The 26941-nt window shown below is 33.5% G+C and overlaps 1 protein-coding gene across 2 annotated transcripts; it reads left to right on the top strand.

Moving 5' to 3' along the window:
* Positions 1-26727, top strand: LOC123683421 (sialin-like). Of its 2 annotated transcripts, none has more exons than XM_045622447.1 (7): positions 1-163; positions 10971-11212; positions 13800-14042; positions 22937-23242; positions 24606-24885; positions 24944-25185; positions 26238-26727. In XM_045622447.1, exons 1-7 carry the CDS (start codon positions 148-150, stop codon positions 26445-26447), a joined length of 1539 nt encoding a protein of 512 aa, XP_045478403.1. In that variant the 5' UTR covers positions 1-147; the 3' UTR covers positions 26448-26727. The 2 variants fall into 2 exon arrangements, with proteins under 2 accessions (XP_045478403.1, XP_045478402.1); XM_045622446.1 differs by lacking the exon at positions 1-163 and adding an exon at positions 8797-8951.
* Positions 26728-26941: the final 214 nt, after the last annotated feature.

Raw genomic sequence — 26941 nt, 5'->3', positions numbered from 1 at the left:
GTGGGGATCGTAACAGACAGGTTGGGATTTCTTAGCCTCTCTTCAAAATTGGCAAAATTGGACCAGTCAATTGGTCTTACCTGTTTGGTATTAGAAGAGTGAAGACCTTGTAGGACAGTGTGAAGTGTTTATTTTGACAGTTCCGGAATGGTGAATCTGTTTTGTAAGTAACTTAGATTTTTCTAATCGTTGCCAGTCGTTGAACGTCTTAGAATTTCTTATTTTTGAATTTGCGTTCTTTGACATGTTAATTTTTTTGTAGTCAATAATTTTCAGGTTTTTTTTTTAATATTTAACGAGCAAGTACAGATAAAAGAGGCTTACAACTATTTTTAACATTTTTCCATACAGGGTGTTTTCTAACAAAGTACGAAACTCCAGAGAGTAATTCATTGCGTTGTTTTAAAAAAAGTTCCTATGGACATATGCCCTGTGATGCTCCATTTCTGAGATATAGGGTGAAAAAGTAAAAAAGACGGTTTTTATAAAATATCATAAATATTCTTAAACTGATACGGTTGAAATTTGGTACAGTAATTTGAAATAATAATGAGGACATTCTTGACTTATGGTTTTCATTTTATATTTTGTCCATGATTTAAAATTTTTTTTTTCCTCGAAAACGAAACTTTATATGAAGAGAACAAAATAAACCAAAGAGTTGAATTTTTAGTAGCTTAATCTAAAAAAGAAGACATAAATCTGTGGCGCACTTCTTTTTCTCAATATTGTTGGTTACGATCCCACTGAGAGTTTCTGGACCCAATAATTTCCATCTAGGTAAATATCTAAGGCTAAATAAGCACCTTATATTTTTATTTTCTCATATATAATGCAGCACTATAACATCTTAAAAAACTTCAATATTATTAAAACGCTCCTAAACCAATCTGAATAAATGTGAATACTATTAATCTACGCAATAATTGAACCAAAAAAAAAACTACAGGTTATTTCAGTGAGCAATAAGCCTACATCGTTTTGAGAAACTAGAATAAATGAAAAATTTAAAGCTAAAATATTCTGTGAAATATTTATTGAGTGAAAACGTAGATGATGCAGTTTTGAAATATTTAAACGAATTTGATACCTACCTACCTGAGCACCGGCAAAAATGTAAATCATTCTTAGTGTTTTTTTATTATTTTCAATGAAAAACATTATAATTAGATGAATTGTCAATTAATTTACAAAAAGTCGTTCTATCAAACCGAAATTTGGATAAATATGGCGTATACATAAAGATCAATGTAAAAATCTACCTTGGTTTTTTTTCGTTTCGTGAAGTAAATACTGGCAAAACAATATTGAAAATTTAGAATACTTCTACTCACCTTCAATACATCTATTACCTACTCAATACTGAGAGCAATTTGCAAAAGGAAATAAAATGAAGTACCTTTATCGTTATTTCTTGAGTAAATTAAGGTCTTAATTTCGATATGTCCCAGAGTTTTTTTTAATTGAATCCTGATAATGTGGAATCATTTATGTTGGTATATTTTGAAAAGCTTTCCTTCTCAAATAAGAGAAATCAATATTATTAACTATAGGTAGGCGAAATAACCTTTTTCTATTCCATCCAATGGGAAATAAATTTAAACTCATTATTTTTCAACATTCACTTCAAATTATTTTGTTTCTAGCTTACGAATTGGAAGCAATGCATATTATATATTCTCGAAAATATTTCAGTTTGTGCATAATGTAGGTATACACTTGACAAAATAATGCACATAATGAAATTTTGAGTTCTACTATGTATTTCTTTTTTATTCCTTGTTCCTGACAGTCATTGTAGTACATTTAACAGAAATAATTGTCAGATCAAAATAGAATAGTTCATGAAATTTGCAGTCGATGTTGCCAAAAACTGAGGAAATTCAATATAAGCGAATTTTCTTCTTGTCTACTGATATCGATATCGATGCGATGTCTGATTTAGATTGCATCCACGCTATTTGAGCTTTTCTCAAGTTGAAATTGTTACATTAAAACTTACTAATTTCCCTAATTTCAACTTTTTCAAATGTCACCAAGATAAGACACATTTGTTTTTCGCGCTTGACATTCGAACGCAATAAATCTCTCAAGAAATTATTGCATTTTGTAATCGTCATCGATATAATACGATAAGAAGTGAATTGTTTCGCCTTAATTTTTATGATGTTTTTGGAAAATTGGTATTTTATGCTACTAAATCAGTCTAAATGGACCATAAAAATGCTGCAAATTTCAACAAAGGTTTGTTATTTCCTTCATTTCGCTGGATATCTCATTCAATAAAAAAAATCAAATGATAAATATTTGTTTGGAGTTTGAAACCTTTGATTATCAACCTACATATTGCAAAATCAGAGTTGTATAGTGTTTGCGAGAAAGAATTATTTGAAAATACACCCTTTGCTTTTCAGCCTTTAAAGCTTAATGATCTTATTTTTGGGCGAGAATTATCAATGCAACTAAATTTTACTGATATCTAGAAATGATTTTCGCTATTTTAATTTTTCTCAATCCAAAAAAGCTGAACATTGAAGATTACATTTAATTCAATTCTATTCTACACTTTTGAATATTTGATTCAGAATGTTGTACAAGTATTGAAGCTTACAGTAAACTTGGAATTGTTTCACCATGACCCTTCGAAATATATGAACCTGAATTGATTTATCAAAACATGTGTTATTGACTTCCCTTTCAATAGGAATAACCTTTGTAGATCTCTGTATTCATATTTCCCATCACGTTCAATGCTAGTATGAAAAATTTCCCCACGTTATTATTTGAACCACGTACCTTAGATCTTGTAATTAGTTTTTTCATTATCAGAGCATCAGGGTCAACATATAGGTTCTCCTCAACTATATTGATATGATTTGATTAGAATATTGTTCATCGTTATTATACCTTGTGATTTGTTTTGCGAGTTTTTGATTTATTATTTCTAATAATAAACCTTTGGAATTGTTACACTAAAGAAAAATGTTAATCCGCTTCTGAAATATTCACAATTTACGTTTTGGAAAATGGAAAATTGGAAAATCGAATAAAAAAATCCAACCATTTTCATCCAGAGCTAATATTCTGAACTATAAGTGCTATATGCATGCAATTTGATACGAAAATTGGTACACAATCCATTAATTCTGATAGGAAAATGAATGACCTCAGTTTTTTTCGTTGATATTATCATGTTTTTTCCTCACCAGTCGAGATATTTTCTGTTGGAAGAGAAAATAATGAAACATAGTGTGAAATTTGCAATGTTTTGTAGGATATGAATAGAAAAAACTCAATATATAGTGCATTCTTATATACAGAGTTTATTATTATTTTATATTTCATTAGAGGCAGCAACTACTAAATTTAATTAGCGTCAGTCTTTTTCATCTTCATCAAATTTCAATGAAACAGGCCCATCTGTCAAATAGCAAGAAAATCGTTCAAAAGTTTAGGAGACTCACGTCTTTATACAGGATGTTTCATAATGTGTGCTTAACTGCATATGTTTTTTTGCCAAATATTGGAATCACGAATCGATTTAATGAATGATAGGTATACGATTTAAGCTTTTAAAACATTAAATTTATGCTTCGAAACATCCAAAATAAGACATCGCTGGTAATTAAAGACGAATATATGGAATAATAACCTGGTACCAGATATTTAAAAGCACAAGCACGATGTAAAGTTTTTTTTTTGATTAAGCAAGATATCCCTCAGGAATATGATTGAATCGATCCTTCGAGCTATAGAATATGATCCACAGTTAACATAATTTCTTTGAAAAAAATTAACTGAAGTACAACATTTTTATCGCTTCATTCATAGGTTAATATTTTATGAGGTAGAGATTAAAAAAATAAACTTTATTTTTTTGCAATTTTTTTTTTGCAACCCTCGAAACTGTAACAAGTAAATATAACGTAAGCAATCTATAGATTCGTGAACTATTAACAACAGGTATTTCTTCAAAGGAAATCATTAGTTATGTTAGTTATGCAAATGAGCTACTTTCGAATACTTTTCAAAAGGAGGTCAAAACTACATACATTTTTGCGTATGTTGAATCCAAACTATCCATCGAGCTCATACAAAATTATGTCATTATGCTCCTTGACTCTAATCCCATGAACATCAACGATGAAAGGTTAAGTTGCGATGTTTTTATTGCACCTGATTTGAATGAAGCGACTTATACGAGGGACGTCCAAAAAAAATCTGTCTTGAAAGTACCACCAATTGATCATTTGAAAATAAGGAAGCACTGACGTGAAATTGGAAGCTTTAAGATCATATAACTATATCCTGTGGGAGTAGAAACATGTAAAGCTCATAAGAATGAACTTTAAACAATAGTTTAAATATTCTTGAATGTTTTTTAAACAGTTCCTTTTTTAACTCCAGTAGTAATCTCTCATCTTGTGTTAGTCCCATCTTCCTTGGTCCTTCATAACGTATTTTGGTGAAATCTTTCACCTTGTTCCTCACTCATGACTCCTAAATTTTCTGGAAAACGGTCTAAGTGGCTGTGTAAATAGTGTCATTTAATATTCATATAGCACCCTAAGGATTTGAAACTATTAAGCATCTTGTTAACCATTTCAATATAGTTTTGAGCTTTATGTTTGCCTAGAAAATTTTCTGCAACTTCAACAAATGATGTCCAAGCTTCTCGTTCAACTTGATTTATGAATTTATGAAGGCAGGATCCTTAATTAATTGTCTTATTTGTGAGCCGTCAAATATCCCTGCTTTGAGTTATTCTGTGCTCAACTGGATGCATTTTTACCTCTATATATTCAAAACATGACCCATTCTTATCAAGAACCTTTACAAATTGCTCCATTAAGCCCAATTTTATATGTAACGGTGGAAGTATGATTTTTTCCCTTACTTACCCGAGTTAAGGGATTGAAGGGTCAGTTCAGGTACCTGATAGGCAATGGTTCCACTATACATAGATTTACCTGGAATTTACTCAATTACAGTCTGACAATAAAACCATTGTACCTACATTAATGAATATATAATAATTTTAGAACTCTCATAAATGAATATACTGAATTAAAACCACATTGGTAGATACATTGATGTATATAAAAAAGTACTGCTGATAGAGAAAAACGGATGGCATGTACAGATTTAGAGTCCCCCTGTTGTTGCCTTGTGAATTCATAGCTAATGTTTCATTCACCATTTGAAACAGTAACATCACACCTTGAACTCGTTAAAAAATCATCAAATGGTCCGAAGATGTTCAAGGTCCTAAGGCCAATTGATCGAGGTTTCAGTGTCACTTCCTATCGGGACGACCTCTACCTTCAGGCTTTGAAATATACGAAGGGCGACGTCGAAGAAAATAACCTCGATTGGATTTCTGCACATTGCCGAAAAGTTAATGAACTCGAAAGCCACTCGCGTTCAAGTTGCGTGGAACACGGCTGAATTTCAGAGATAAGTGAACCATCTAATTGCATACCTGTACGGAAAGGAATCCCGTTGCAGTCACTGCATCAGATGATATCCATTGAAATTCGTGGCTGAAGAAGAATTTGTGGAGATGGTTGGTTGGAAGAGAGTGAATATGATGTGGGAAATACGTTGAATTATTGTGATAAATAAGAACACCCAGTAGTTAGATTATTCGAATAATTCATGGATTTATTATTTACAATGGTAAACCTTTGAAATCATTCAAGGAAAAAAAGTAGTTTTGTTTTATACAGTGGCGTAGCAAGATGGGGCGCCCTGAAGCAGAATACATTTCGAATTGCTTACTGTAATGTCGATTTTAATACTATCAACATGAATTTAACAATGAATTAACCTATGCCAAATATGTTGAAACATTATTTTTCTATTAGGTGTACAACTTTGCTTCCGCTGTTTTGCAATAGATAGCTGTAGCTGTAAGTGGTGTCTGAATCATAAAGTTATTCCCGATTAAACATATCAGCTTACGAGCCAAATTCTCATCATTTGTGGGAAGTTTTAATTTACTGCTTTAATATGAAGAAATCTGCGGTTGAGGCTCATCGAATGCTATCAAATACTTATGGCGAGGCCGTTATTAGTGAACAAACGTACCGAGAGTGATTTCAACGCTTCAAAAACGGTGGCGGTGGAAGAGGGAAGGTTTTCAAAGATGCATAATTGGAGGCATTACTTGATCAAGACTCGTGTCAAACGCAATGGCAGGATCATTGAAAGTGACGCAACAAGCCATTTCAAAACGCCTAAAAGTCATGGGAATTATTCAGAAACAAGGAAATTGGGTGCTGTAAGAGTTGAAGCTGAGATATGTTGAACGGCGTTTGTTTGCTTGCTTGCCAGGCAAAGAGGGAAAGGATTTCTGCATCGCATTGTGACTGGAGACGAACAATGGGTTCATTACGATAATCCCAAGAGCAGAAAATCATGGGGATATCCCGGCCATGCTTCCACGCCGATGGCCAAACCGGTTCCGAGGTCATGCTCAGTATTTGGTGGGACCAGCTCGGCCTAGTGTATTATGAGTTGTAAAAACCGACTGAAACAATCTCAGTCGATCGTTATCGAACGCAATTAATGCGTTTGAGTCGAGCATTGAAAGACAAACGTTCGCAATACAACGAGAGACATGATAAAGTGAAATTAGAGCATGACAATGCTCGACCCCATATTACTAAAATGGTCGAGACATACTTGGAAACGTTACCCCACCTGCCGTATTTTCCAGATGTTGCTCTCTCAGAATATCACTTGTTTCGATCAATGGCTCACGGCCTGGCTGACCAGCACTTCCGGGCTTCGTGGATCGCTTCGAAAGATGACCAATTTTTTCAACGCGGGATTCGTACGCTGCCCGAAAGATGGGAGAAAATATAGTGGCCAGCAATGGACAATTATTGAGTCATAAATGAATAACCAGTTTTTTTACAATAAAGCTGAAAAGCTGAGTATTTTTCTTGAATTTTCTATGGATCTGGTGATGCGATCAACATAAAAATATGAATGAAGCTCAAAACTCTCATTCGATCTCTAAATGCAGTATTACATTCGCATCAAATGTGTTTTCAAATCATCAAGTAAAATTCGAACGGCCATATTCACAGAACCCCTATTCAGATTCTGCTCAAAAAAATTTCTGCATACTTTGTTAGCGCTGTATTGGTTTTCCAACAAATGCTCTGGAATTCTTGATCGATATATCCGATGAATTTCAATTAAACAAGACACTAAAACAAGAAAGAAATTGAGCAACTAAAAGACAGGCCTAGGTCAATAAGTGCTTCATAAATCTTACCTAATATAGAAAACTCATCACAGATTCTGTTGATCATGTCGTTTGAGATACCATGAAACTAATAAAACACTTCAGGGTTTTAAATTTCTTGAGCAAGTAACCGAAATAACTATAAATAATTTTTTTTAATAACCTACCTATATTTCAAATACTTCTACAGACAGTGGTGTATTATAAGCAAGAAATCCCATTTTCAACAAATGCTTCGATCACCATTATATGAACACAGCATAATTATAATTCATTCATTTATATTTTTCTTCAGAATAATTTAAATAAAAATCTACGGATATTCTTCATATTTGATCGACACGTGGATGCAGAATTGAAATGGATTTTACATTCCATTAGCATCTGATTATAAAATTCTAAAAACTCGTTGACATTGTTTCTCTGAATGTTCTCATTACCTTCAACTCACACTCAATTTTAATAATGTCTAGAAATATTACTCTATTAAAAAATCAGTTTGGTTTTCGTTTTTCTATGAAAAATGTTTTTTATATTGAAAAATTGTTCAATAAAAGAAAATAAATAAAGCACTTGACTATATGTTTTACAATTTGACTATACGTTTCACAATTTGTGAAACGTGTAGTCAAGTGTTTTATTTATTTACTTTTATTAATATTGAAATTTTGTTTCACCAAGAATAGATCTGAAAGAAGTTGAGCTTTTGAAGTTCACCTATATTTGTTCTTAAAATGAATCAATTATTATCTAGAATGCTACTGAAATGTGAAAAACAATTGTGTTCTCTTCAAGTTATTTTTTCATGCATGGTTTATAAAAATTTCCAAATCTAGTGAAACAAATCTAATTAAAAAATATTTATATAACACAATTATAAGAGAGGAGTAACGTTCATATTCCATAGATGGTATTTCCTAGAATAAATAACTACAAATGAGGCATATTAAAAACACTATTTATCCAGTTTATTACAATGTGTTTTTCTGAGGAAGTGGGAGGGTTACAATAAAATTAATTTCACATTATTTGAAAGATAAATAGATAATGGCAGCATGGTTCGATCAACAACAGAGGAAAGGATGTTCTAAAATAGTTTTTATCGAAATATCATGATCACTCCATATTGATTACACGAAAAATAAAAAATGTCATTTGGAAATGTCCTTCATATACATATTTACGTGATTTTGTTGCAGATGAATATCATTATGTTGGTACTATCGGGAGGTTTATGGACTTCCGTTGTCACTATAATCATAATTTATCGAATAATTCAACAGAAGTCCAATCGAGAATCATAAAATATTGGATTGATTGGATTTTGATCTGATATGGTCTACTTCAGGGATCTCTTCTTGGTACCCTTACATTTTGTATTGTAGAGAATGTTCACTTGTTCACATAATAATCGAAGACACAACTTCTTTCCAATATATATATTTAAGATTTGTCGAATTTTTTCGAGAAAATTAATGCAATTATTATTGTGACCCTCCCATATTGAAAGAAATCTTACATATAAAAGGCTTTCGCAACTTCTTTAACCGTTTACTTGTCAGTAGAAGTGGCCACTGAGTGGGACTCGAAATGCTGGTGAAAATCTTGCGATTATTGCGAGAAGAACTGTGATTTATTCGTGTAAAAAGTATAACCTCGAACACTCCAATGTTTCTGCAACTTCTTAAAAGAGGTATGTGAATTTTCTTCTGTATAAAATCACCAAAATTCTCACTTATCACTAAGCAACAATCACTATTTTGTCTCTCTCAATAATGAATCCGAAACCGTCCAACTTTTATTGGGACATAATGCAATAATTTTTAGTGTGGTATAAAAACGTGAAATCGAATCATAAATGCTAGAAATCTATCACAATAGTTAATTTTTCCAACATTACCGTTTCCTTGATTGGAATGAAATAACTCATTCTGAAAAATTGTTGTATTTATTTTTGATAACTGCTACACTGAAAATATTTCAAGGTGTGTATCATTTTAATTGATCTATTCTTTTAAATTAGTAAGTTTTTGAATAAATTTTCCAATATTGGCTTGAAAACTACCCGCGAGTTTTGTTTTATAACTTTTGACGGCCGCTTGAGTGTCAATTTTAATTATGGAAAGAGAAAAAGTCTGCTGGAGACATATCAGGAAATACAGTGGTTGTTCGATAAGATTTTTTGAGTTTTGCTCTGAAATTAGTTATCCTTGTGAAAATATGTGATTTCTCTTTCCAAGGATCTTGACTTTTCTACGAATTATGCAACGAAATTCAATTTGCAATGCAAAACACAAGCCAAACTCGTTGTTTTATGATTCATTGTGAAAATCACAAGACAAATTCGAAAAAATAAGAAGTTATTCAAAATGAAACACTTCTTTCAATTTTGAATAGCTTTTTGTTAATTTATCAATTTGAATCTTTTAGGTAATTCAATTACCTCATTTAACATTTTCAAGCTAGATAGATCAGTACCTACCAAATAAACATTGCAAATTTTACACTACGGTTTATTAATTCCCTTTATCAAAAAATATACTTACATACTAGGAAAAAATCATGTATAAATAGGTAGTATGAAATACTTTCAAAACAAAAAACTTCTATGGCAATGTTAGTGCCAAATTTGAACCCTGGGGCCAAAAAAAGAATTCCAAAATTTATAACTGAAAAAATATTCAGTCTAGAACTTCGCAGTAAAAATAACATATTCTGTATCATACAAGCACATGAGCAATATTTGTTTCCAATTTTATTAAGTTTGAAGGATAAAATGTGGTATAATAAATTTTTGTACCAATTTTTATGGAAATAAGGTGAATGGACAATTTTTTCCTGGTCAGATTTCAAGGGTTTAATATTGGAATAGTTATTTATAATACAAGTGCAGAAGGCATTGATATTCTTCCACGAGTTCAAAATTCAAAAACGAGCCACGAAGTGGCGAGTTTTGGAATGAACGAGTGGTAGAATGAGCCTTCTGTACGAGTATTATACATTATTTTCTCTAATTCATTGCATTTTCATTGAAATTAATGAAATATTTCCATAAATATATTTTAGTGATTTTTGCATTGAAAAATGTTGGTTGGCAGAACTGATTTCTTTAAGGCAAATTGATGAATTGACAGATAAAGCCGTGGCGGAAAGTTCAGAGAACCAACATAGAATAATAAAATATAACCATGAAAACTGTGCGTTTCTGATATATTCTCGCACGATTTTGTTCTACAAGATGTGGAAGAATGAACGGAATAACCACAGAATTAGAGAAATAATTTTTTTTGAAAATTTCAGAAGAGCACCGCTTTCAATTATGTATCTGATTTTATTGCATTATTGAGCTTTGTATTATAGGTACTTATAACCAGATTGCAAATATTCTGGATACAATATTTCTCTCAAAAAATCAAAACTAACAATGATCTCATTGGTTCATGCTCAAATTTACTGTAAGGTCGTAAAATATTCTTTTCACCAGATACCTACCTAGGTGCACATAATAAACAATTGATGAAATATGCAAATTCTATTCTCCTAAAATACATAATGAAAGAGAAAATCAGAAGGACTACTTTCTTTTATGACCATGACTAACCAACTGCATTGATCTCAAATCGAATTCAATGAATAATTGAAAAATATTTCTATTGATTTTGTTCGATATCATTGAAGTGAATATTTTTTTAATAGTTGTTGTTCTTTTCAGGTCGCCTGCCCGAAAGGGCAGTTTTAGCCCTCATGTTATTCTCAGCGTGTGCCATTTCCTACATGCTGAGGGTTAACCTTTCCATAAACATCATAGCAATGGTCAAAGCACCAGGAACACAATATAACAAAACATCGACATACGTACCAACATGTATAGCAAGAGCTGTAACGAATGTCACAGTACGGGAGGTTTCAGAAGAAAAATTTGAAAAATTGACATCAGAAATGGAACCGGAAGAGGTAAGTTACTCCTAAGAATCAGCTATAGAGTAGTTTAGATATACAGGGTGAGTCAAGTTGGCTCAATAGGTCGATAACTTTTGTAAATTTCGAGCTAGGAGAATGATTCAAATTTTGACGGAATGGTCAGTTCTCAGAACATAAAATTTAATTATTTTTGACTCTATAGGTTGGTCCGAAAGTGGTAAAACACGATAATACCCTGTTTTTTTTAAACGGGAATGCCTAAATTTTAGTTCATACTCATAATCTCCATGAAATTCTGATATCGAAATACCCCACATTTTTTATTGAATTCTCGAAAATTTTTCAAGTCTTCTGCAAATTTACGGATCACTCTATAGGTGGTCCGTAAGACACTCTAAGTAACACAGATAATAATGACAAATGGGGTATTTCGAAATCAGAATTTATCAGAGATTATGTGTGTGATATGAAAATTGACCTTTACCCTTTGAAAAACCGAGTGGTATCGTGTTTCACCACTTTCGGACCAGCCTGTAGAGTCAAAAATAATTTGAACTTATGCGCTGCATACTGTCGATTCCATCAAAAATTGAATCATTCCCCTACCCAAAATTTTAAAGAGTTATCGACTAGTGCCTCACCCTGTATTTTTCAGATACATATTGAAGAAATTTGTGGATTTCCTCAAATAAAAAAGAACGCACATTTCTAAATTTTTATGGCAGGAAAACTATGTATATTTGGTGAATATGTTAGTGAAGTTACTAGTATATCTACCTTGTAGGTGGATCAATAAAGCCCATAGATTTACATTGCCCATAGATCTACATTGCTCATAGATCTACATTGCCCATAGATCTACATTGCCCATAGATCCTCATTGCCCATAGATCGGAATTTCTAGTAGATCCAGAATGCGTATAGATCCAAATTGTCCATAGAAACACATTGCCCATAATTACTTTGTTTTTATTTAATGATCAGATATTTGTTGCATATTTCATTTGTCCATTCATATCCGAAGAGAAAATAAACAATGCATGATTGATTGAATTTTTCGAATCAAATTTTTTCGCTTGGCAATTTTTGAACGCTCGTTCACCGAGGAGTTTAGTCACTATATTTGTAATTTTTGAATTTTGAACCGGTAATGGCCTCTAACGATAAGGTTTAATTCATTAATGACGAATTCATGCTCAAATTCAATAATATCCGACCGAAAACATGACAACTCCCGAACAAAAAGGACTAGGAACTGGAAATTTCCTGGATTTCGAATGACACGTTTGAGTTCGTTTATGGGCATAATCAGACAAGGGGTTCCGTAAATATTGAGTGTTCTTCGAATGGAGGTTCAAATGAAAATGAGAGATTTTCAGGAAAAAATGTTCTTTGTATACCTATCTCATAAATTTTAGTCGCAATTATATAATGAACCAAATCCATAAAAATTTCCTTGTTGAAACAATTTATACCGTGATTGAAGCAATAACAATTCAAAGAAATCTAGAATGATCATTACCTTGATAGCTGATTTATCAATCTGCATTCGCGAAAAACAAGCGATAAAAAATTCATTAGAACTAACTCTATCGTCAGAACCCACTAATTGCATTCTCTTCGTACGGTGTGTTATCTGTAGAAATAGAGAACAATGCCCAATTTATTTTGATTGGAACTGCCGAAGATAACTTCAATAAGAATAACTGAGGAATTCAGAACAATTCCACATTTGGTGGAATGCCAATTGTATTATATTCCTTCGTATAAAGATCATGCTTTTGTATTGTTCATGAGCATAAATGGAGATCTTTTCAGTATAGAAACCAGGAAAGGAGTGTTTCATATGGAATTTTTTCCTGAAAGTATAGTCAGCTTTTTCTGAATCCTATACAGGCATCTATCATAGAATTTGGCATATCGTTCGTTTTAATATCATTCAAGAATACAATTGGTGGCACTCCATGTCACTCCATGTTTACCAACCTTCATGTCAACTATCAATCTGTTACGTTTCCCAAAGTCAAAATTTGTATCTTTTTTGTATCATAATTAGAGATTCACGGCTTGACTTGATATTCAAGCAACTTGACTTGAAATTTATCATATTTTATCGCCTACACTAATTTTTCAATAAATTTTTTCTATATACAAAATAAAAGAGTCTCAGCGGACACCTTAGATCGGTTGCTAAGGGGTTATTTGATGCTTCACATGACTGAAATAGGTTTCTGATTGAATTATTACTATTCCAAAATCAGAGTAATCTATCTAATAAACTATTTTTATGATTTGTCCTTATGACATGTCCCCAAGCAGCTGATCACTTCAAAGATTTATGCCGATGTTACTCTTTTTTCAAACAATAGAGAGAAGTGTCAGTCAATGTCACAAATCATCTGTTGAGGGGACATCCGACTCTTCATAAGAATGGAATAGGCTTCTAATTTGTCATTATTACTTCAAATCAGTGTATCTTGTCCCTAAGATGCATCTCAAATGTCCCCTAAGCAGCTGATAGGACTATAGAGTGCTGACACTAGTCCATTATCCTGGATAATGAGTAGTTTGCATTGAAATTTTGAAGACTGGTTCTATATGTTTAATACTTTTATTCCAGGACAACAAGGCTCCACTCCTTGAATGGGATCCCCAAACACAAGGCTATGTGCTAGGTGCTTACTTTTGGGGGCAAATCTTTTCTTGCGCCCCTGGGGGACTTGTTGCTGAAAGATTCGGGGCAACCAAAACAGTCTTAGTTTCTACCATTATTGCCGCAGTTTGTACCTTTTTCATACCTATGGTTGCACCTCTAGATTGGACCATGGTGTGGTTGTTGAGATTAGTCACAGGAATTATGGGGGTAAGTAAACATATTCCGACAATAAATTCACAAATTATAACCTTTTCTGTACTTCTAAAGAGAAACTGGATCTTCTGAAATTATAGAAAAACCTAACTGTTAGTGATAGTGTAGTATACCCCTTGTTTACCAGTGGACAATGGGCTTTATGGTGCAAACCACCAAGTGTATTTTTTAGGTTAAGTTAAGGTTCTATGTTCTCAATATGCACTCTACGAAGTTGTAAGAAGCTGAGTCTTTTTGTATTAATAAATGTAGTAAGCAAAATCAGCAGAGTTTCGCTATTTAATCCTAACAAACGGTTATGGGCCCAGATAAGCGAAACTAAGAAAGCAGTTGAAGTTGAATATTAAAGTAACGAGAAAATAAGTAAGAACGAAGAACACGTGGTCGACGAAATGGAGAACAAGAAAGTTGAAAATAAGTATGGAATAATTCCATTTGCTGGAGAAGCATTCGACAATTGGAAGTTCCGAATGGAAACAGTATTAAAGGCTATGGAGGTTGAAGAAGCAATGGTTTATGTTCCTGAAGACAAAAGAACTGATTCCTGGAAGAAAAAGAATTATAAGGCAGTAATGATTATCATACAGAGTGTAGCAGATTCTCATCTAGAATATGTTAAAGGAATTGAAGATGCAGTAGATATGATGGGTAAATTAGAAAGCATCTTTCAAAAAAAAGGTATGTGTTCCAAATTTTATCTACTAGAAGAGTTGATGAAACTAAAGTATGAATGTTCATCAGATCTGCAAGATCATTTTGCAAAATCAGATAAAATATTTAGAGAACTGAAAAATCTAGGAAGTAATTTTGATGAAAGTGAAATGGCATGTTTTCTTCTTTTGTCTATGCCTACAGAATATGAAAGTGTAGTTACAGCTATAAGAACACTTTCAGAAGATAATCTAAAAATGGAATTTGTAAAGAGCCGACTTCTAGAATTCAATACAAATAAAACTGTCGTAAATAAAGCTACATCCTCATTTTTTGCAAGGAAAGATATTAAATGTTTCAAATGTGGTAAATCAGGACATGTGAAGAGTGTATGTGGAATCAAATGTCACAATTGCAATAGATTAGGACACAAAGCTTCACAGTGCAGAGTTACCAAGGAACGACAAGCCAATTATGCAGGGAAAGATGAACAACACATCAAGAAAATATCTCCGAGGAATAAGTCAGAATGGGATCAAGAACCAATTGCATTCTGTGCTACAAGCTTAGAAACACCATCAACAAGAATGGAATGGTACGCAGATTCAGGGGCCACTCATCATTACATCAATGACGAAGAGGTGATGTACAACAAGAGACGATTTCCAAAACCGAAGATAATCCATTTAGCCGAAGAAGGAAAAACAATGGAAGCAACATGTATAGGTGATGTCAGAGTGTTAAGTAAGGTGGGAGAAAAATTTTTACCTATTGTTCTTAAAGATGTATTATGTGTTCCTAAATTAAGAGTAAACTTAATCTCAATTTCAACCATTGAGAAGGCTGGATTTAAAGTAATATGTTTTAATAGCTCCATAAGAGTAAAAAGAAATAAAATTGTGTATCTTGAAGGTAAAAGATCAGGAAATCTTTATAAAGTTCATTTGTATCAACATTATAATCAAAGTAAAAGTGCTAATGTAGCTATTAATCAAGATGAGGAAATATGGCACAAACGGTTTGGCCATGTGAACTATCAAACTCTTTTAAATATGAATAAACTGAATTTAGTATATGGTATGAATTTCAATTCGAAGTCGACACATGAATTATGTGAGGTTTGTGTTCTGGCAAAACAAAAATGTTTACCTTTTCATTCAAGGAAGTCTAGGTCAAGTCGAGTATTAGAACTAGTTCATACAGATATCTGTGGACCTTTAACCCCAGAATCTAATAGTAAAAATAGATATATCATCACATTTATAGACGATTTCTCAAGGTTCTCAGTAGTATATGTTATTAAAAATAAAAATGAAGCACTCAATTGTTTGAAAAACTATAAAGCTAAGGTTGAAACTCTACATGGTAATAAATTGACAAAAATTAAATGTGATAATGGAGGAGAGTATTGTTCAAATTCATGGAAGGATTTTTGCTCAGAAGCAGGTATTCAGATATTGTATACTCCTCCTTATTCACCACAAGTAAATGGAGTAGCTGAGAGAATTAATCAAACTCTACTAAATAAAGCAAGGTCAATGATTTTGCAAGCAAAAATGGAAAAATCTTTTTGGGAAGAAGCAGTTTTAACAGCTACTTATATTCTTAACAGAACTCAATCTTGTTTAGATAAAAATAAAACTCCTTATGAGTTGTGGTTAGAAAAAAGGCCTAATGTGATGAATATGCGGATTTTTGGTTGTATTTGTTATTCGAGAGTTCCTGATGCCTTAAGGTCAAAATTAGATAATAAAGGAAAGAAATGTAGATTGGTGGGCTATACGGAAAACGGTTACAGGTTGTGGGATTTAGAAAATAAAAAACTTATTCATTCTAGAAATGTCATCTTCAATGAAATGAATTTTGACGAAACTGAGATTTTCCAAAATAATGTAACTGAAGAAGATCCTAATGTAAAATATGATTCAGAAGATGAAATTGAAAATTCTGAAGATAATCGAAGTAAAACTTCAGAGAAATATGTTTGTATTGATGAAAATGAAGTAAAAACTCAAAGACCAAAAAGAAACATTAAATTGCCACCAAAATATGACGATTTTGATATGAACGTTAGTTGCTTAGCATTATTAACTGAATTAAGTCATTCGCCGAATTCATATTCAGAAGCGACAGCCAGCTCTGAATGGAATTTTTGGGAAAAAGCGATAAAAGATGAATTAGAAGCTTTACAAGAAAATGATACATGGGAACTAGTAAATAAACCAGCTAACAAGAAAATTATAAGTAATAGATGGGTTTTTAGAACCAAAAGTAATAATAATGGGGAAACTATTTACAAAGCACGATTAGTAGCAAGAGGTTTTGAGCAAAATATTGATGATTTATCTTTGTTACATGCTCCAGTGGCGAAACTATCCACTTTCAGAATTTTGTTGTCAGTAACTATAAAATATAATTTAAAATTAGAACAACTTGATGTTAAGAATGCCTTTTTGAATGGCTCCTTGAGTGAGGAAGTATACATGACAATACCTGAAGGTATAGAAATAAATGAATCCAATAAAAACAAAGTATGTTTATTGAAGAGATCTATTTATGGTCTTAAACAGGCTCCTAAAGTCTGGAATCAAAGATTTAATGAATTTATGATAAAATCAAGTTTTAATCGTTCAAAATCAGATTATTGTTTATATGTCTATGTTAAAAATAATGTAAGATGTTATCTACTTTTATATGTGGATGATATTCTACTTGCTTGTAATGATATAAATTTTTTGAAGGTTTTTAAATCTAATTTGTGTGGAACATTTAAAATGAAAACTTTTGGAGAATTATCTAGTTTCTTGGGTATCAATGTGGTTTTCAGAACAGAAGAAAACCTTATATCGATTGATCAGATATCAGCTATTCAAACTCTTATCAAGAAATATAATGTTGAAAATTGTAAAAACTTTAAGACTCCTATTGAGAAAGATCTTAATCTTGAGAGAAATACATGTGAAACTTTAAAAACAAAATTACCTTATAAAGAGCTTTTGGGCAGTCTTATGTATATTATGATAGGATCAAGGCCCGATATATGCTATAGTGTAGGCTATTTCAGTAGATTTCAGGATTGTGCTACTGACAAACATTTTACCCATTTATTAAGAGTTTTGAAATATCTCAAAACAACAATTAATCTAAAATTACTATTTTCGAAAAACGGAAATGATTTAACTGGATATTCAGATGCCGACTGGGCAAATGATAAAAATGACAGGAAATCCATAAGTGGTTACTGTTTTGTGTTATTTGGAAACCTGATTAGTTGGAGTTCAAAGAAACAGTCGATGGTAGCATTATCAACGACTGAATCAGAATTCATAGCAATATGTAATGCCATAAGTGAATTATTGCATGTTCACAATGTTTTAAATGATTTAGATATTCACTGTACAATTCCATACACTATGTATGAAGACAATCAAAGTACAATAAAATTATTAAGTAACTTTGAAAATAATAGACGCTGTAAACATATTGACATAAAATTTCATTTTGTGTTAGATATTATATCTAAAGGACTTGTAAAAATTGAATATGTATGTAGTAATGAACAATTAGGGGACATATTTACGAAACCTTTGTCTACCATAAAATTTCTCTATTTTGTTAAGATGTTAAACTTGGAAGTTTGAGGGAGGGTGTTAGTGATAGTGTAGTATACCCCTTGTTTACCAGTGGACAATGGGCTTTATGGTGCAAACCACCAAGTGTATTTTTTAGGTTAAGTTAAGGTTCTATGTTCTCAATATGCACTCTACGAAGTTGTAAGAAGCTGAGTCTTTTTGTATTAATAAATGTAGTAAGCAAAATCAGCAGAGTTTCGCTATTTAATCCTAACACTAACCTAGCCTAAACTTCAATTTCTTATGCGACTCTTGACCTTTTTGAGGTTATAATTGCAAGAAACATATAGGTACTAACTGACAAAGATACTGCAACACCCTGAAGGAGGTGTTTAAATTTCAATTTTTTTTTGGTAAAACATAGATAGTATAGCAAGAAGTAAATGAATGAATTTGAAGAAAAAAATCGTGAAGGTTTTTTCATGTAAAAAATGTATGTTACTTAAATATTCTAGTCGTTTTTTGCAAGTTTTTTAAATTTTACAACAAACCAGCTGTTCGAGGAGATCCAAGTTGCCTCTACGGGAGGCGGGGTTGTCATTTCGAGAAATCGCTAACCGTACTAACAGAAATCCACTTTCGTTATGAGATGTTGTCAAGCGTGGTATAATAATGCCCAAAATCGAAGAAGAGTAGGCACCGGACGTCGAAGGGGCACACATGAAGTTCAAGATTGACGTCCAAGACTTATGGCCATTAGAGATCGATTTGCGACAACTCGATTTTTGGCTGATGAGAGGTTAGGAAAGCAAGGCCATCCTGTAACAGTCCGAAAGGTTCACCGCCGGATAAGGTCTTTTGGAGTGCAGCATTATCGACTCCATCTTGTGTTACCTCTGACGATTCAGCATCGCCGGCAACGATTACAGTGGTGCAGATAACGTCAACTTAGAATGTGGAATGGCATCTATTCACCTTTTCTGATGAATCTCAATTCTCCTTGGTTGCACATGATGGCCGAACAAGGGTTAGACGACGTCGGGTAGAAAGACGTGAACCTCAGTTTGATGTTAAGCGTCATGTACACCGAACAGTAGGCGTTATGGTATGGGGTGCTATTGCACATGCAAGCCGTCTTAATTCGAGGTAACATGACAGCGCTGCGTTACCTTCAGGAAATAGTGGAGCCATATGTTCTCCCTTGCCTAAACCGGCTCGAGAATCCAATATTTCAGCAAGATAATGATCGACCTCATGTTGCCAGAGTTAGTTTGAACTTTTTCAAAGCGACCCATGGCCCAGATCCCCCATTCTTTCACCCATAGAGCATGTTTGAGACAGTACAGGTATCTTGGGATAGCATCCCTGAAGAAGAAATAGACCATCTTTTTGCATCAATGCCGAGACGACTTGGGAATTTTAAAGATAATCGCGGTGGACAAACACATTACTAACAAATTTATTAAAAAAAAATTGTAACCCCTCGTTTTTTTCTCCAAATTTCAATCATTTACTCCTTGCTATACTAGTTATGTTTTACAAAAAAAAATGTTAATTTTGAGGTCGTAAAATAAAAGTAGATGAGCTACTTTAAACGTTATTTATTATACCTCCAGATACAATTTTGGGAGAAAATAGTTTTTGGAAAAAAAAATCGTTACAATGCTTAAAATGGCGGTTACTACTATATTCTAATGATCACAGAGCATCTACCTCTGTCAAAAAATAAGTTCATAGAAACATTTCTTCTTTTATAAACTGAGAAACATAATATCTTAATAGTTAACAGCTCCTTCTGGGTGTTGCAGTTTCTTTGTCAGTTAGTATATAAATGCTATATTTCGTTGTATACAATAATAGATTATGGAAAGAGAAAAGGTTATTGTATATTGTACTAAAATAAATATTCGAAACGATGTTACTCAACTGAAATAGAACCATAAACAGAATTTATTTCCACTGATGATGTTAGTTATCTCAGGTAAAAACCGTTAAATCACTACTTCTTGGTACACTATTATTAGAAAGTTATTGGTACATACAATGACACTTCTTGCACACCTATGCTATGAAATGAGCACTATCAGTTTTACCAGCAGGCCGTAAAAACAATAAACTCCAGAAGAAAGAGCTGGAGCGTAGATATGTAACAGACCAATTAAAAAGTCCCTTCCATATAAAACACATTTTTTTGGTAAAATTCGATTTTATTATTCGACATAGTTGCCTTCGAGGGCTATACAGCGATTATAGCGATCTTCCAAATTTTCGATACCATTTTTGTAGTAGTAGTTCGTCATTCATGCGCCAATCAGTTTCTTGAAGAGCACAGAACTGTAAAAAGTTATAATATGTGGTCTGCAAAAGCGCAATTGGTTTATGAATGAAGAAATGCTCAGTACCTGATTCATGTTTGTTCATTTCATTCCTCATTCTTTGATATTCTATGAATAAAAAAACTTATGCGCTTCACAGTAGGCATTGTAATTAGCTTCTAATGTTTGCCCTTTCAAATTTCACGAATGAATTGAAAATTAATGGTCCATTAATTTTGGAGAAATAATCTTAAGTGTTAATGTTATTTACATCAACACAACAATGATATTATGATAATGTAATTTGTAGTGATGGAATATAAGAGTGGTTATTATGGAATTAATAACAGTATATAACAATTAACAATTATTTTATTCGCATTTTCGTGTTCTCAATGAATAGGAGTGGAATTAACTTATTTGACCTTGAGGAATCTTAGAAATTGAACTTCAAAATCGATTCACGTGCTTCCAGAAATAACTTTGGTATTAATTCTGCATTATAGTTCATGGAGGTTTTCCCTAATATAATAATTTTATCTGTGAATCTTCGAAGAGCACTTCGAAACATTCACGTATAATGGGAATTACCGCAAGATTTAAAAATAGAAAACTTACTAATCCTGTTTTGTATAATCGTTTCGGGATTCAAGAATTGGTATAGGTACCTGATTATCTATATTTCAAAGATTCACCAGGACAGGAAAAAACCTCAATAGAACTTCCATCCAACAAAAATTCATATTGTACCTATAATTAACAACAAGATTAGAAAACAACTCTTTTCACACGAGTGAAATGAAAAAACACAAGAATAGCAAGTGTGCAAAGTATCGTTCTCGAAGAAATTTCATTCCACTTAACTTCCTTAACACTGCAAATAATAATAATTTTTCTTTTCAAAACTTTTTTCTCAGAGAACTTCTAATACTAATAGAGAATATTCAGCAAATAAACAAAAAGTTTTTTCTTAATTTCTTCTCAATCGATCCACTAACATTATTTAATATCCCCTGTTGATGATTTTACCTTGCTCAAATAGTCAATGAACGTTATAACATGTGGGCACCAAAATACGGATGTCATAACCTTGCCAGCTGATGTTAATTTGGTCTCTTTGGACGGCTTTCGCCCATCAGCGATTGCTTTCCACTCAGCTGACGCTCTCTTTGTCTCAGGCGTATGGTGATGAATTCATGTTTAAATCTTCTGTTACATATCGACGCAAAAATCATGTTTATTCACATTAAACAGCTCCAAACAGCGTTGGACGGTGAATTTGTTGCTTGTTAACAGCAGTTAGCACGAAGCGCTGCATCTATTTCGAGTAAAGCTCTCTCATGGACAAAGGTTCACGCAAAATAGTGAATACACTGTCTTCTGATATCTTCAACTCCAGTGCTATTTCACTCAACTTCAATTTACGATTGCTCAAAACCATTTCGTGAATATTTTTTACATTTCCTGAATCAACTGCCGAATTAGGGCTACCGGAGCGTTTTACATTGTCCGTTGTTATCGATGGAGCAGAGTCTAAATAACAACCATCAAGACATTGATTTGCTTGCACATCAGTATTTTTCCTATCCAAAAACAGTGTCTTATCAATACACGAAACACATTTTCAAACATCCTTCAAACAACAAGAGTAGCATCACTTAACCTTCAATATCCGGATCCAGGCGTAAACAAATGTACCTACAAGAAAGAGTTTCAGGAGAAGGAAAAAACCGAAATAGAAATACTTCAGCGAAATCTTCCTGGTTTGGATCAATCCAAAAAGTTTCTTCGAAACTTCGACTCTACGAGATCCAAGAACTATCTGGATCTTAGCAAAAATATGCTACACCTCCTCACTGGATTCCTCACAGGGCATTGTCGCTATAGGAAACACCTCATGAGAATGGGTCTTACAGAAAATGACAAGTGCAGATTCTGTGGGGAGGAGGAAGAAACTCTGGATCACCTGGTGACGGAATGCCTCGCCATCTCTAGCCAACGCAAAATCTGATTTGGACAAAAAACTTGTAGAAGTGAGGAAGTAGCCTCCTTGAAGCTATCCTTGATACTGGAGTTCATTAGAACTCTGGAACTGGAAGGCGAGCTTTAAATCACGTTATGAAGAGAATAGCTCTGATGGGGGGCACAATATACCATTAGGTCGCAGTAAAATGGAACTTCCTTAATTAAATGTTAAATCTTGAAAAAAAATCTTATCTTGAAAGGTTCCGAAAATACTACTGTCCTAATTTAACACGCCGTCTAAAAACTAAGCATTTCCGGACCTTTTGTTCGTTTTGTTTAGTTTTTTTTATTTTATTTCCATTAATTCTATTGTTTTTTCCCCTAGGGAGTAATTTATCCATCTTTGCATTGTCTCATCTCGAGATGGGCTCCACCGGAGGAAAAAGGAAAATTCATCGGATCACTCCTTGGAGGCAGTTTGGGCACAGTTCTGACTTGGCCTTTACTTGGCATAATCATTCAGAAATGGGGATGGCCTTCATCATTCTTCGTTCCAGCTGTCATTGCTGTTCTATGGTGTGCCCTGTGGTTCTTCCTGGTTTCGGATTCACCACAAGACAGTACTAGAATTAGTGAAGAAGAACGGACGTACATCCAAAACAGCTTGAAGGGATTGGGTAACACCGAAAAGGTCAGTATTGACACCAGGTGTTTTGTTTTTTATAACTAACAGGCCAATTGAAAAGTTCCCGGTCTATCATAGTGAAACACATTTTTTTGGCAAAATTCGATTTTATTATTCAACATAGTTGACTTCGAGGGCGATACAGCTTTTCGATACCATTTTTGTAGTACGATTTGTCTTTCGCGTCAAAATAGGCCTCAGTTTCGGCGATAACTTCTTCATTTGTGCTAAATTTCTTTCCAGCGAGCATTCTTTTGAGGTCTGAGAACAGGAAAAAGTCGCTGGGGGCAATATCTGGCTTATACGGTGGATGCAGAAGCAATTCGAAACCCAATTTATGTAATTTTGCCATTATTTTCATTGATTCATGACACGGCGCATTGTCTTGATGAAACAGCACCTTTTTTTCTTCGAATGCGGCCGTTTTTTAACGATTTCATCAATTAAACAGTCCGATAACGCTATATAATAATCGCTGTTGATAGCCTGGCCTTTTGGAGGTAATCAATGAATATTATACCTTGCGCATCCCAGAATACTGATGCCATAACCTTGCCAGCTGACTGTTGCGTTTTTCCTCGCTTTGGATTCGATTCATCGTCTGCAGTCCACTCAGCTGACTGTCGATTGGACTCCGGAGTGAAATGATGGAGCCAAGTTTTATCCATTGTCACATATCAACGCAAAATATCTGGTTTATTGCACTTAAACAGCTTCAAACACTGCTCAGAATCATTAACACGTTGTTGCTTTTGATCAATTATGAGCTTTCTCATGTACAAATATTCGTGAATGATATGATGTACACGTTCAGATGATATCTTCACTTATTGCACTTAAACAGCTTCAAACATTGCTCAGAATCATTAACACGTTGTTGCTTTTGATCAATTATGAGCTTTCTCATGTACAAATATTCGTGAATGATATGATGTACACGTTCAGATGATATCTTCACTTATTGCACTTAAACAGCTTCAAATATTGCTCAGAATCATTAACACGTTGTTGCTTTTGATCAATTATGAGCTTTCTCATGTACAAATATTCGTGAATGATATGATGTACACGTTCAGATGATATCTTCACAGTGTCTGCTATCTCGATCAACTTCACTTTTCGGTCATTCAAAATTATTTTGTGAACTTTTTTGATTTTTTCGTCGGTGACAGCCTCTTTTGGGCGTCCACTGCGTTCGCCGTCTTCGGTGCTCATTTCACCACATTCAAACTTAGCATACCAATCAATGATCGTTGAACTTGGGAACTTTTGAAAAGTTGTATTCGATACAGCTATAATAATTATAAAATGATACTATATTAACCAAAGATTAGGATCCTCAAGAAATTAATCAATTATAATTTTCTAGGTTATCCCTCCTTACCTCCAAATCTTCACATCTGGACCCGTTTGGGCTTTCATAATAGCACATTTCGGAAACGCATGGGGTCTATTCTTCCTAATGACATCAGGCCCTAAATACATGTCTTCCGTCTTGGGCTTCAAACTGGATAGTTCTGGCTTCCTATCAGCCCTCCCATACTTAGCCAGGATGTTGTTTGGTTTCTTCTTCGGCTTCATGGGCGATGTGATTCGGTCGAACAAGTGGATGAAGACTACGACCATCAGGAAATCTTTTATCTTATGCTGTAAGTTCATACTTCTATTCGATGTAACATAAATTAACATATCATTCTGTATTTTCAGCCCATATCATCCCAGGAGCACTACTTTTCCTTCTGACAGCTGCTGAATGTGACGTTGTCTGGACAGTCACTCTAATAACATTTTCTCTTGGAGTTAACGGTGCTTCATCGATAACCAATCTGGCCAACTCCCAAGATCTCTCACCAGCGTTTGCCGGCAGCTTGTATGGAATAGCAAACACAATTGGAGGTACCACTGGGTTCATTTCGCCCTTTGTCGTTGGCTATTTCACCCATGAACACGTAAGTTGAATTGTACTATTGTGGTGACTGTTTGCTAGCTCGAGAGATGGCATCGCACGCTGCGCAATTCTCGGTAGAACGGCATCTCTTGAGACATAAACCCAACCGTTTTACGTCACAGATCGTCTGCTTGAGATGAAGGGTGCATATAGCAGGGATCACTGAGGTGCCATACTGATTATTCTATAGATGGTTCTGAGATAAAACACCATTTCCATGGAAATATACAATTCACCCCTTTATTTTGAATAGGGATGAGGGGTGTTGCGATAACTAAATTTGAAGATCGTATCGAGTAGGTACTATTTGACCTTGAATTTCGCTTCAAATTATCCATTGATAATGAAATAATAAAGAAAATAGTAAAAGAGGCAATGTGGAATTCATCTCTAGAATATTATTAAATTTCAAAGATATATTTATAGTAGTGAGTAGTAAGTCGCCTTGTTGTATCTAATTGAAGAATAAAGTCGTTTAAAAAAAAAAAAAATACTCTTCCACTATTTTACCTGTCATTTCATTATCGATTGAAAGCGAAATTTCAGGATCAGATAGTACTCGATAAGATCTTCAAAATGAGGTATCGCAATACCCCTCATCCCTATTCAAAATCAAGTGGTTGTACTCACCCCCGTTAAGGGGTTGCAGCTACGGGGATGCGAAGAGTGAAAAAGTTGTTCCCCCTCGAATCAGAAATTGACGGGTACGAGCGATTTTCCATATTTTCATTTAAAGTCGGAAAATCGAGGTGTTGAGTTTTCGTTGGACCACACTGTATTGCTTTGATTCTGCACTGACTTCAATTTTTGATCGCTCATCTCTGATCTGATCTCTCTATCATTTCGTCACATTTTGTGTCAGTAATTTTCGAATATGAGCCAGCGATAGTTTCAATCGCACCCTTGAAGACCATATATTATAACATTTTGCAAACTTAGCGACAAAAAAAATTTTGAAAATCCCAATTCTATCGGTTATTTTGAATGAACGTTTGTTGACTAAATTGATAAAAACTGAATAATTTTTTATTAACACCTTTTTACATCTTTCAGAATGGTATTGATGAGTGGCGTAAGATATTCTACATAGGCGGTGCTGTGTACATCATCACAGGATTAACCTTCTGCATCTTTGGCAGTGGAGAAAACCAAAACTTCATAATTGATGAGAAACCAGCGAAATCAGAAAAAGATCAGGAGACAGGCATTGAGAACAGCGCCTTCGATGGCGATGATCGTAAAAACAACACAACACAAATTTAATCAAGTTGAACAATTCAATTAAATATGCTCACTAAATGTTAATTGAACAAATATTTAATATGTTTTTAACGTCTTCCAGTATTCTACCAAAGACTGATTAAAAAGTGATAGAAGGCTATATTCTTCATGTGATTTTGTAAATACATATTATAAACAGATGATTGTAGATAATAGTTTTCAGTGATGAAACAACCGTGGATACGATTTTTATCAATTTAAATATTTTAGATGTATATATTCTCTCAAAGGTTTTTTAATATAATTAAATAGTAGTAGTCAATCCTTTTAATTTTTATTTATTAACTATACTCCTAAAAGTCTCATTGTTCCTTAATTCCTCTGCAGGTGAGTACTATAATATGCCATTTGATCTTGATTATTCAAAGCATGAGAAATATGTGTGATTTGTATTTTTGTTCCATCGGGTTTTGTTTTTTACTGGGAATTTCGAAATTTTCTCCAATAAAATTTAATAATTTGCAATCTTCTAACAT

The sequence above is a fragment of the Harmonia axyridis genome, chromosome 6 (genome assembly GCF_914767665.1).
Source record: "Harmonia axyridis chromosome 6, icHarAxyr1.1, whole genome shotgun sequence".
NCBI lineage: Eukaryota > Metazoa > Arthropoda > Insecta > Coleoptera > Coccinellidae > Harmonia > Harmonia axyridis.
This window is presented reverse-complemented; position numbering and strand designations above follow the sequence as displayed.

Excerpts from the sequence above, each read along its gene's own strand:
- LOC123683421 (XM_045622446.1), top strand. The coding sequence starts at position 8,927 with ATGTTTCTGCAACTTCTTAAAAGAG. Across the intron at positions 8,952-10,970 it reads TCTGCAACTTCTTAAAAGAG|GTCGCCTGCCCGAAAGGGCA; the intron begins GTATGTGAATTT and ends TGTTCTTTTCAG. Across the intron at positions 14,043-22,936 it reads TAGTCACAGGAATTATGGGG|GGAGTAATTTATCCATCTTT; the intron begins GTAAGTAAACAT and ends TTTTTCCCCTAG.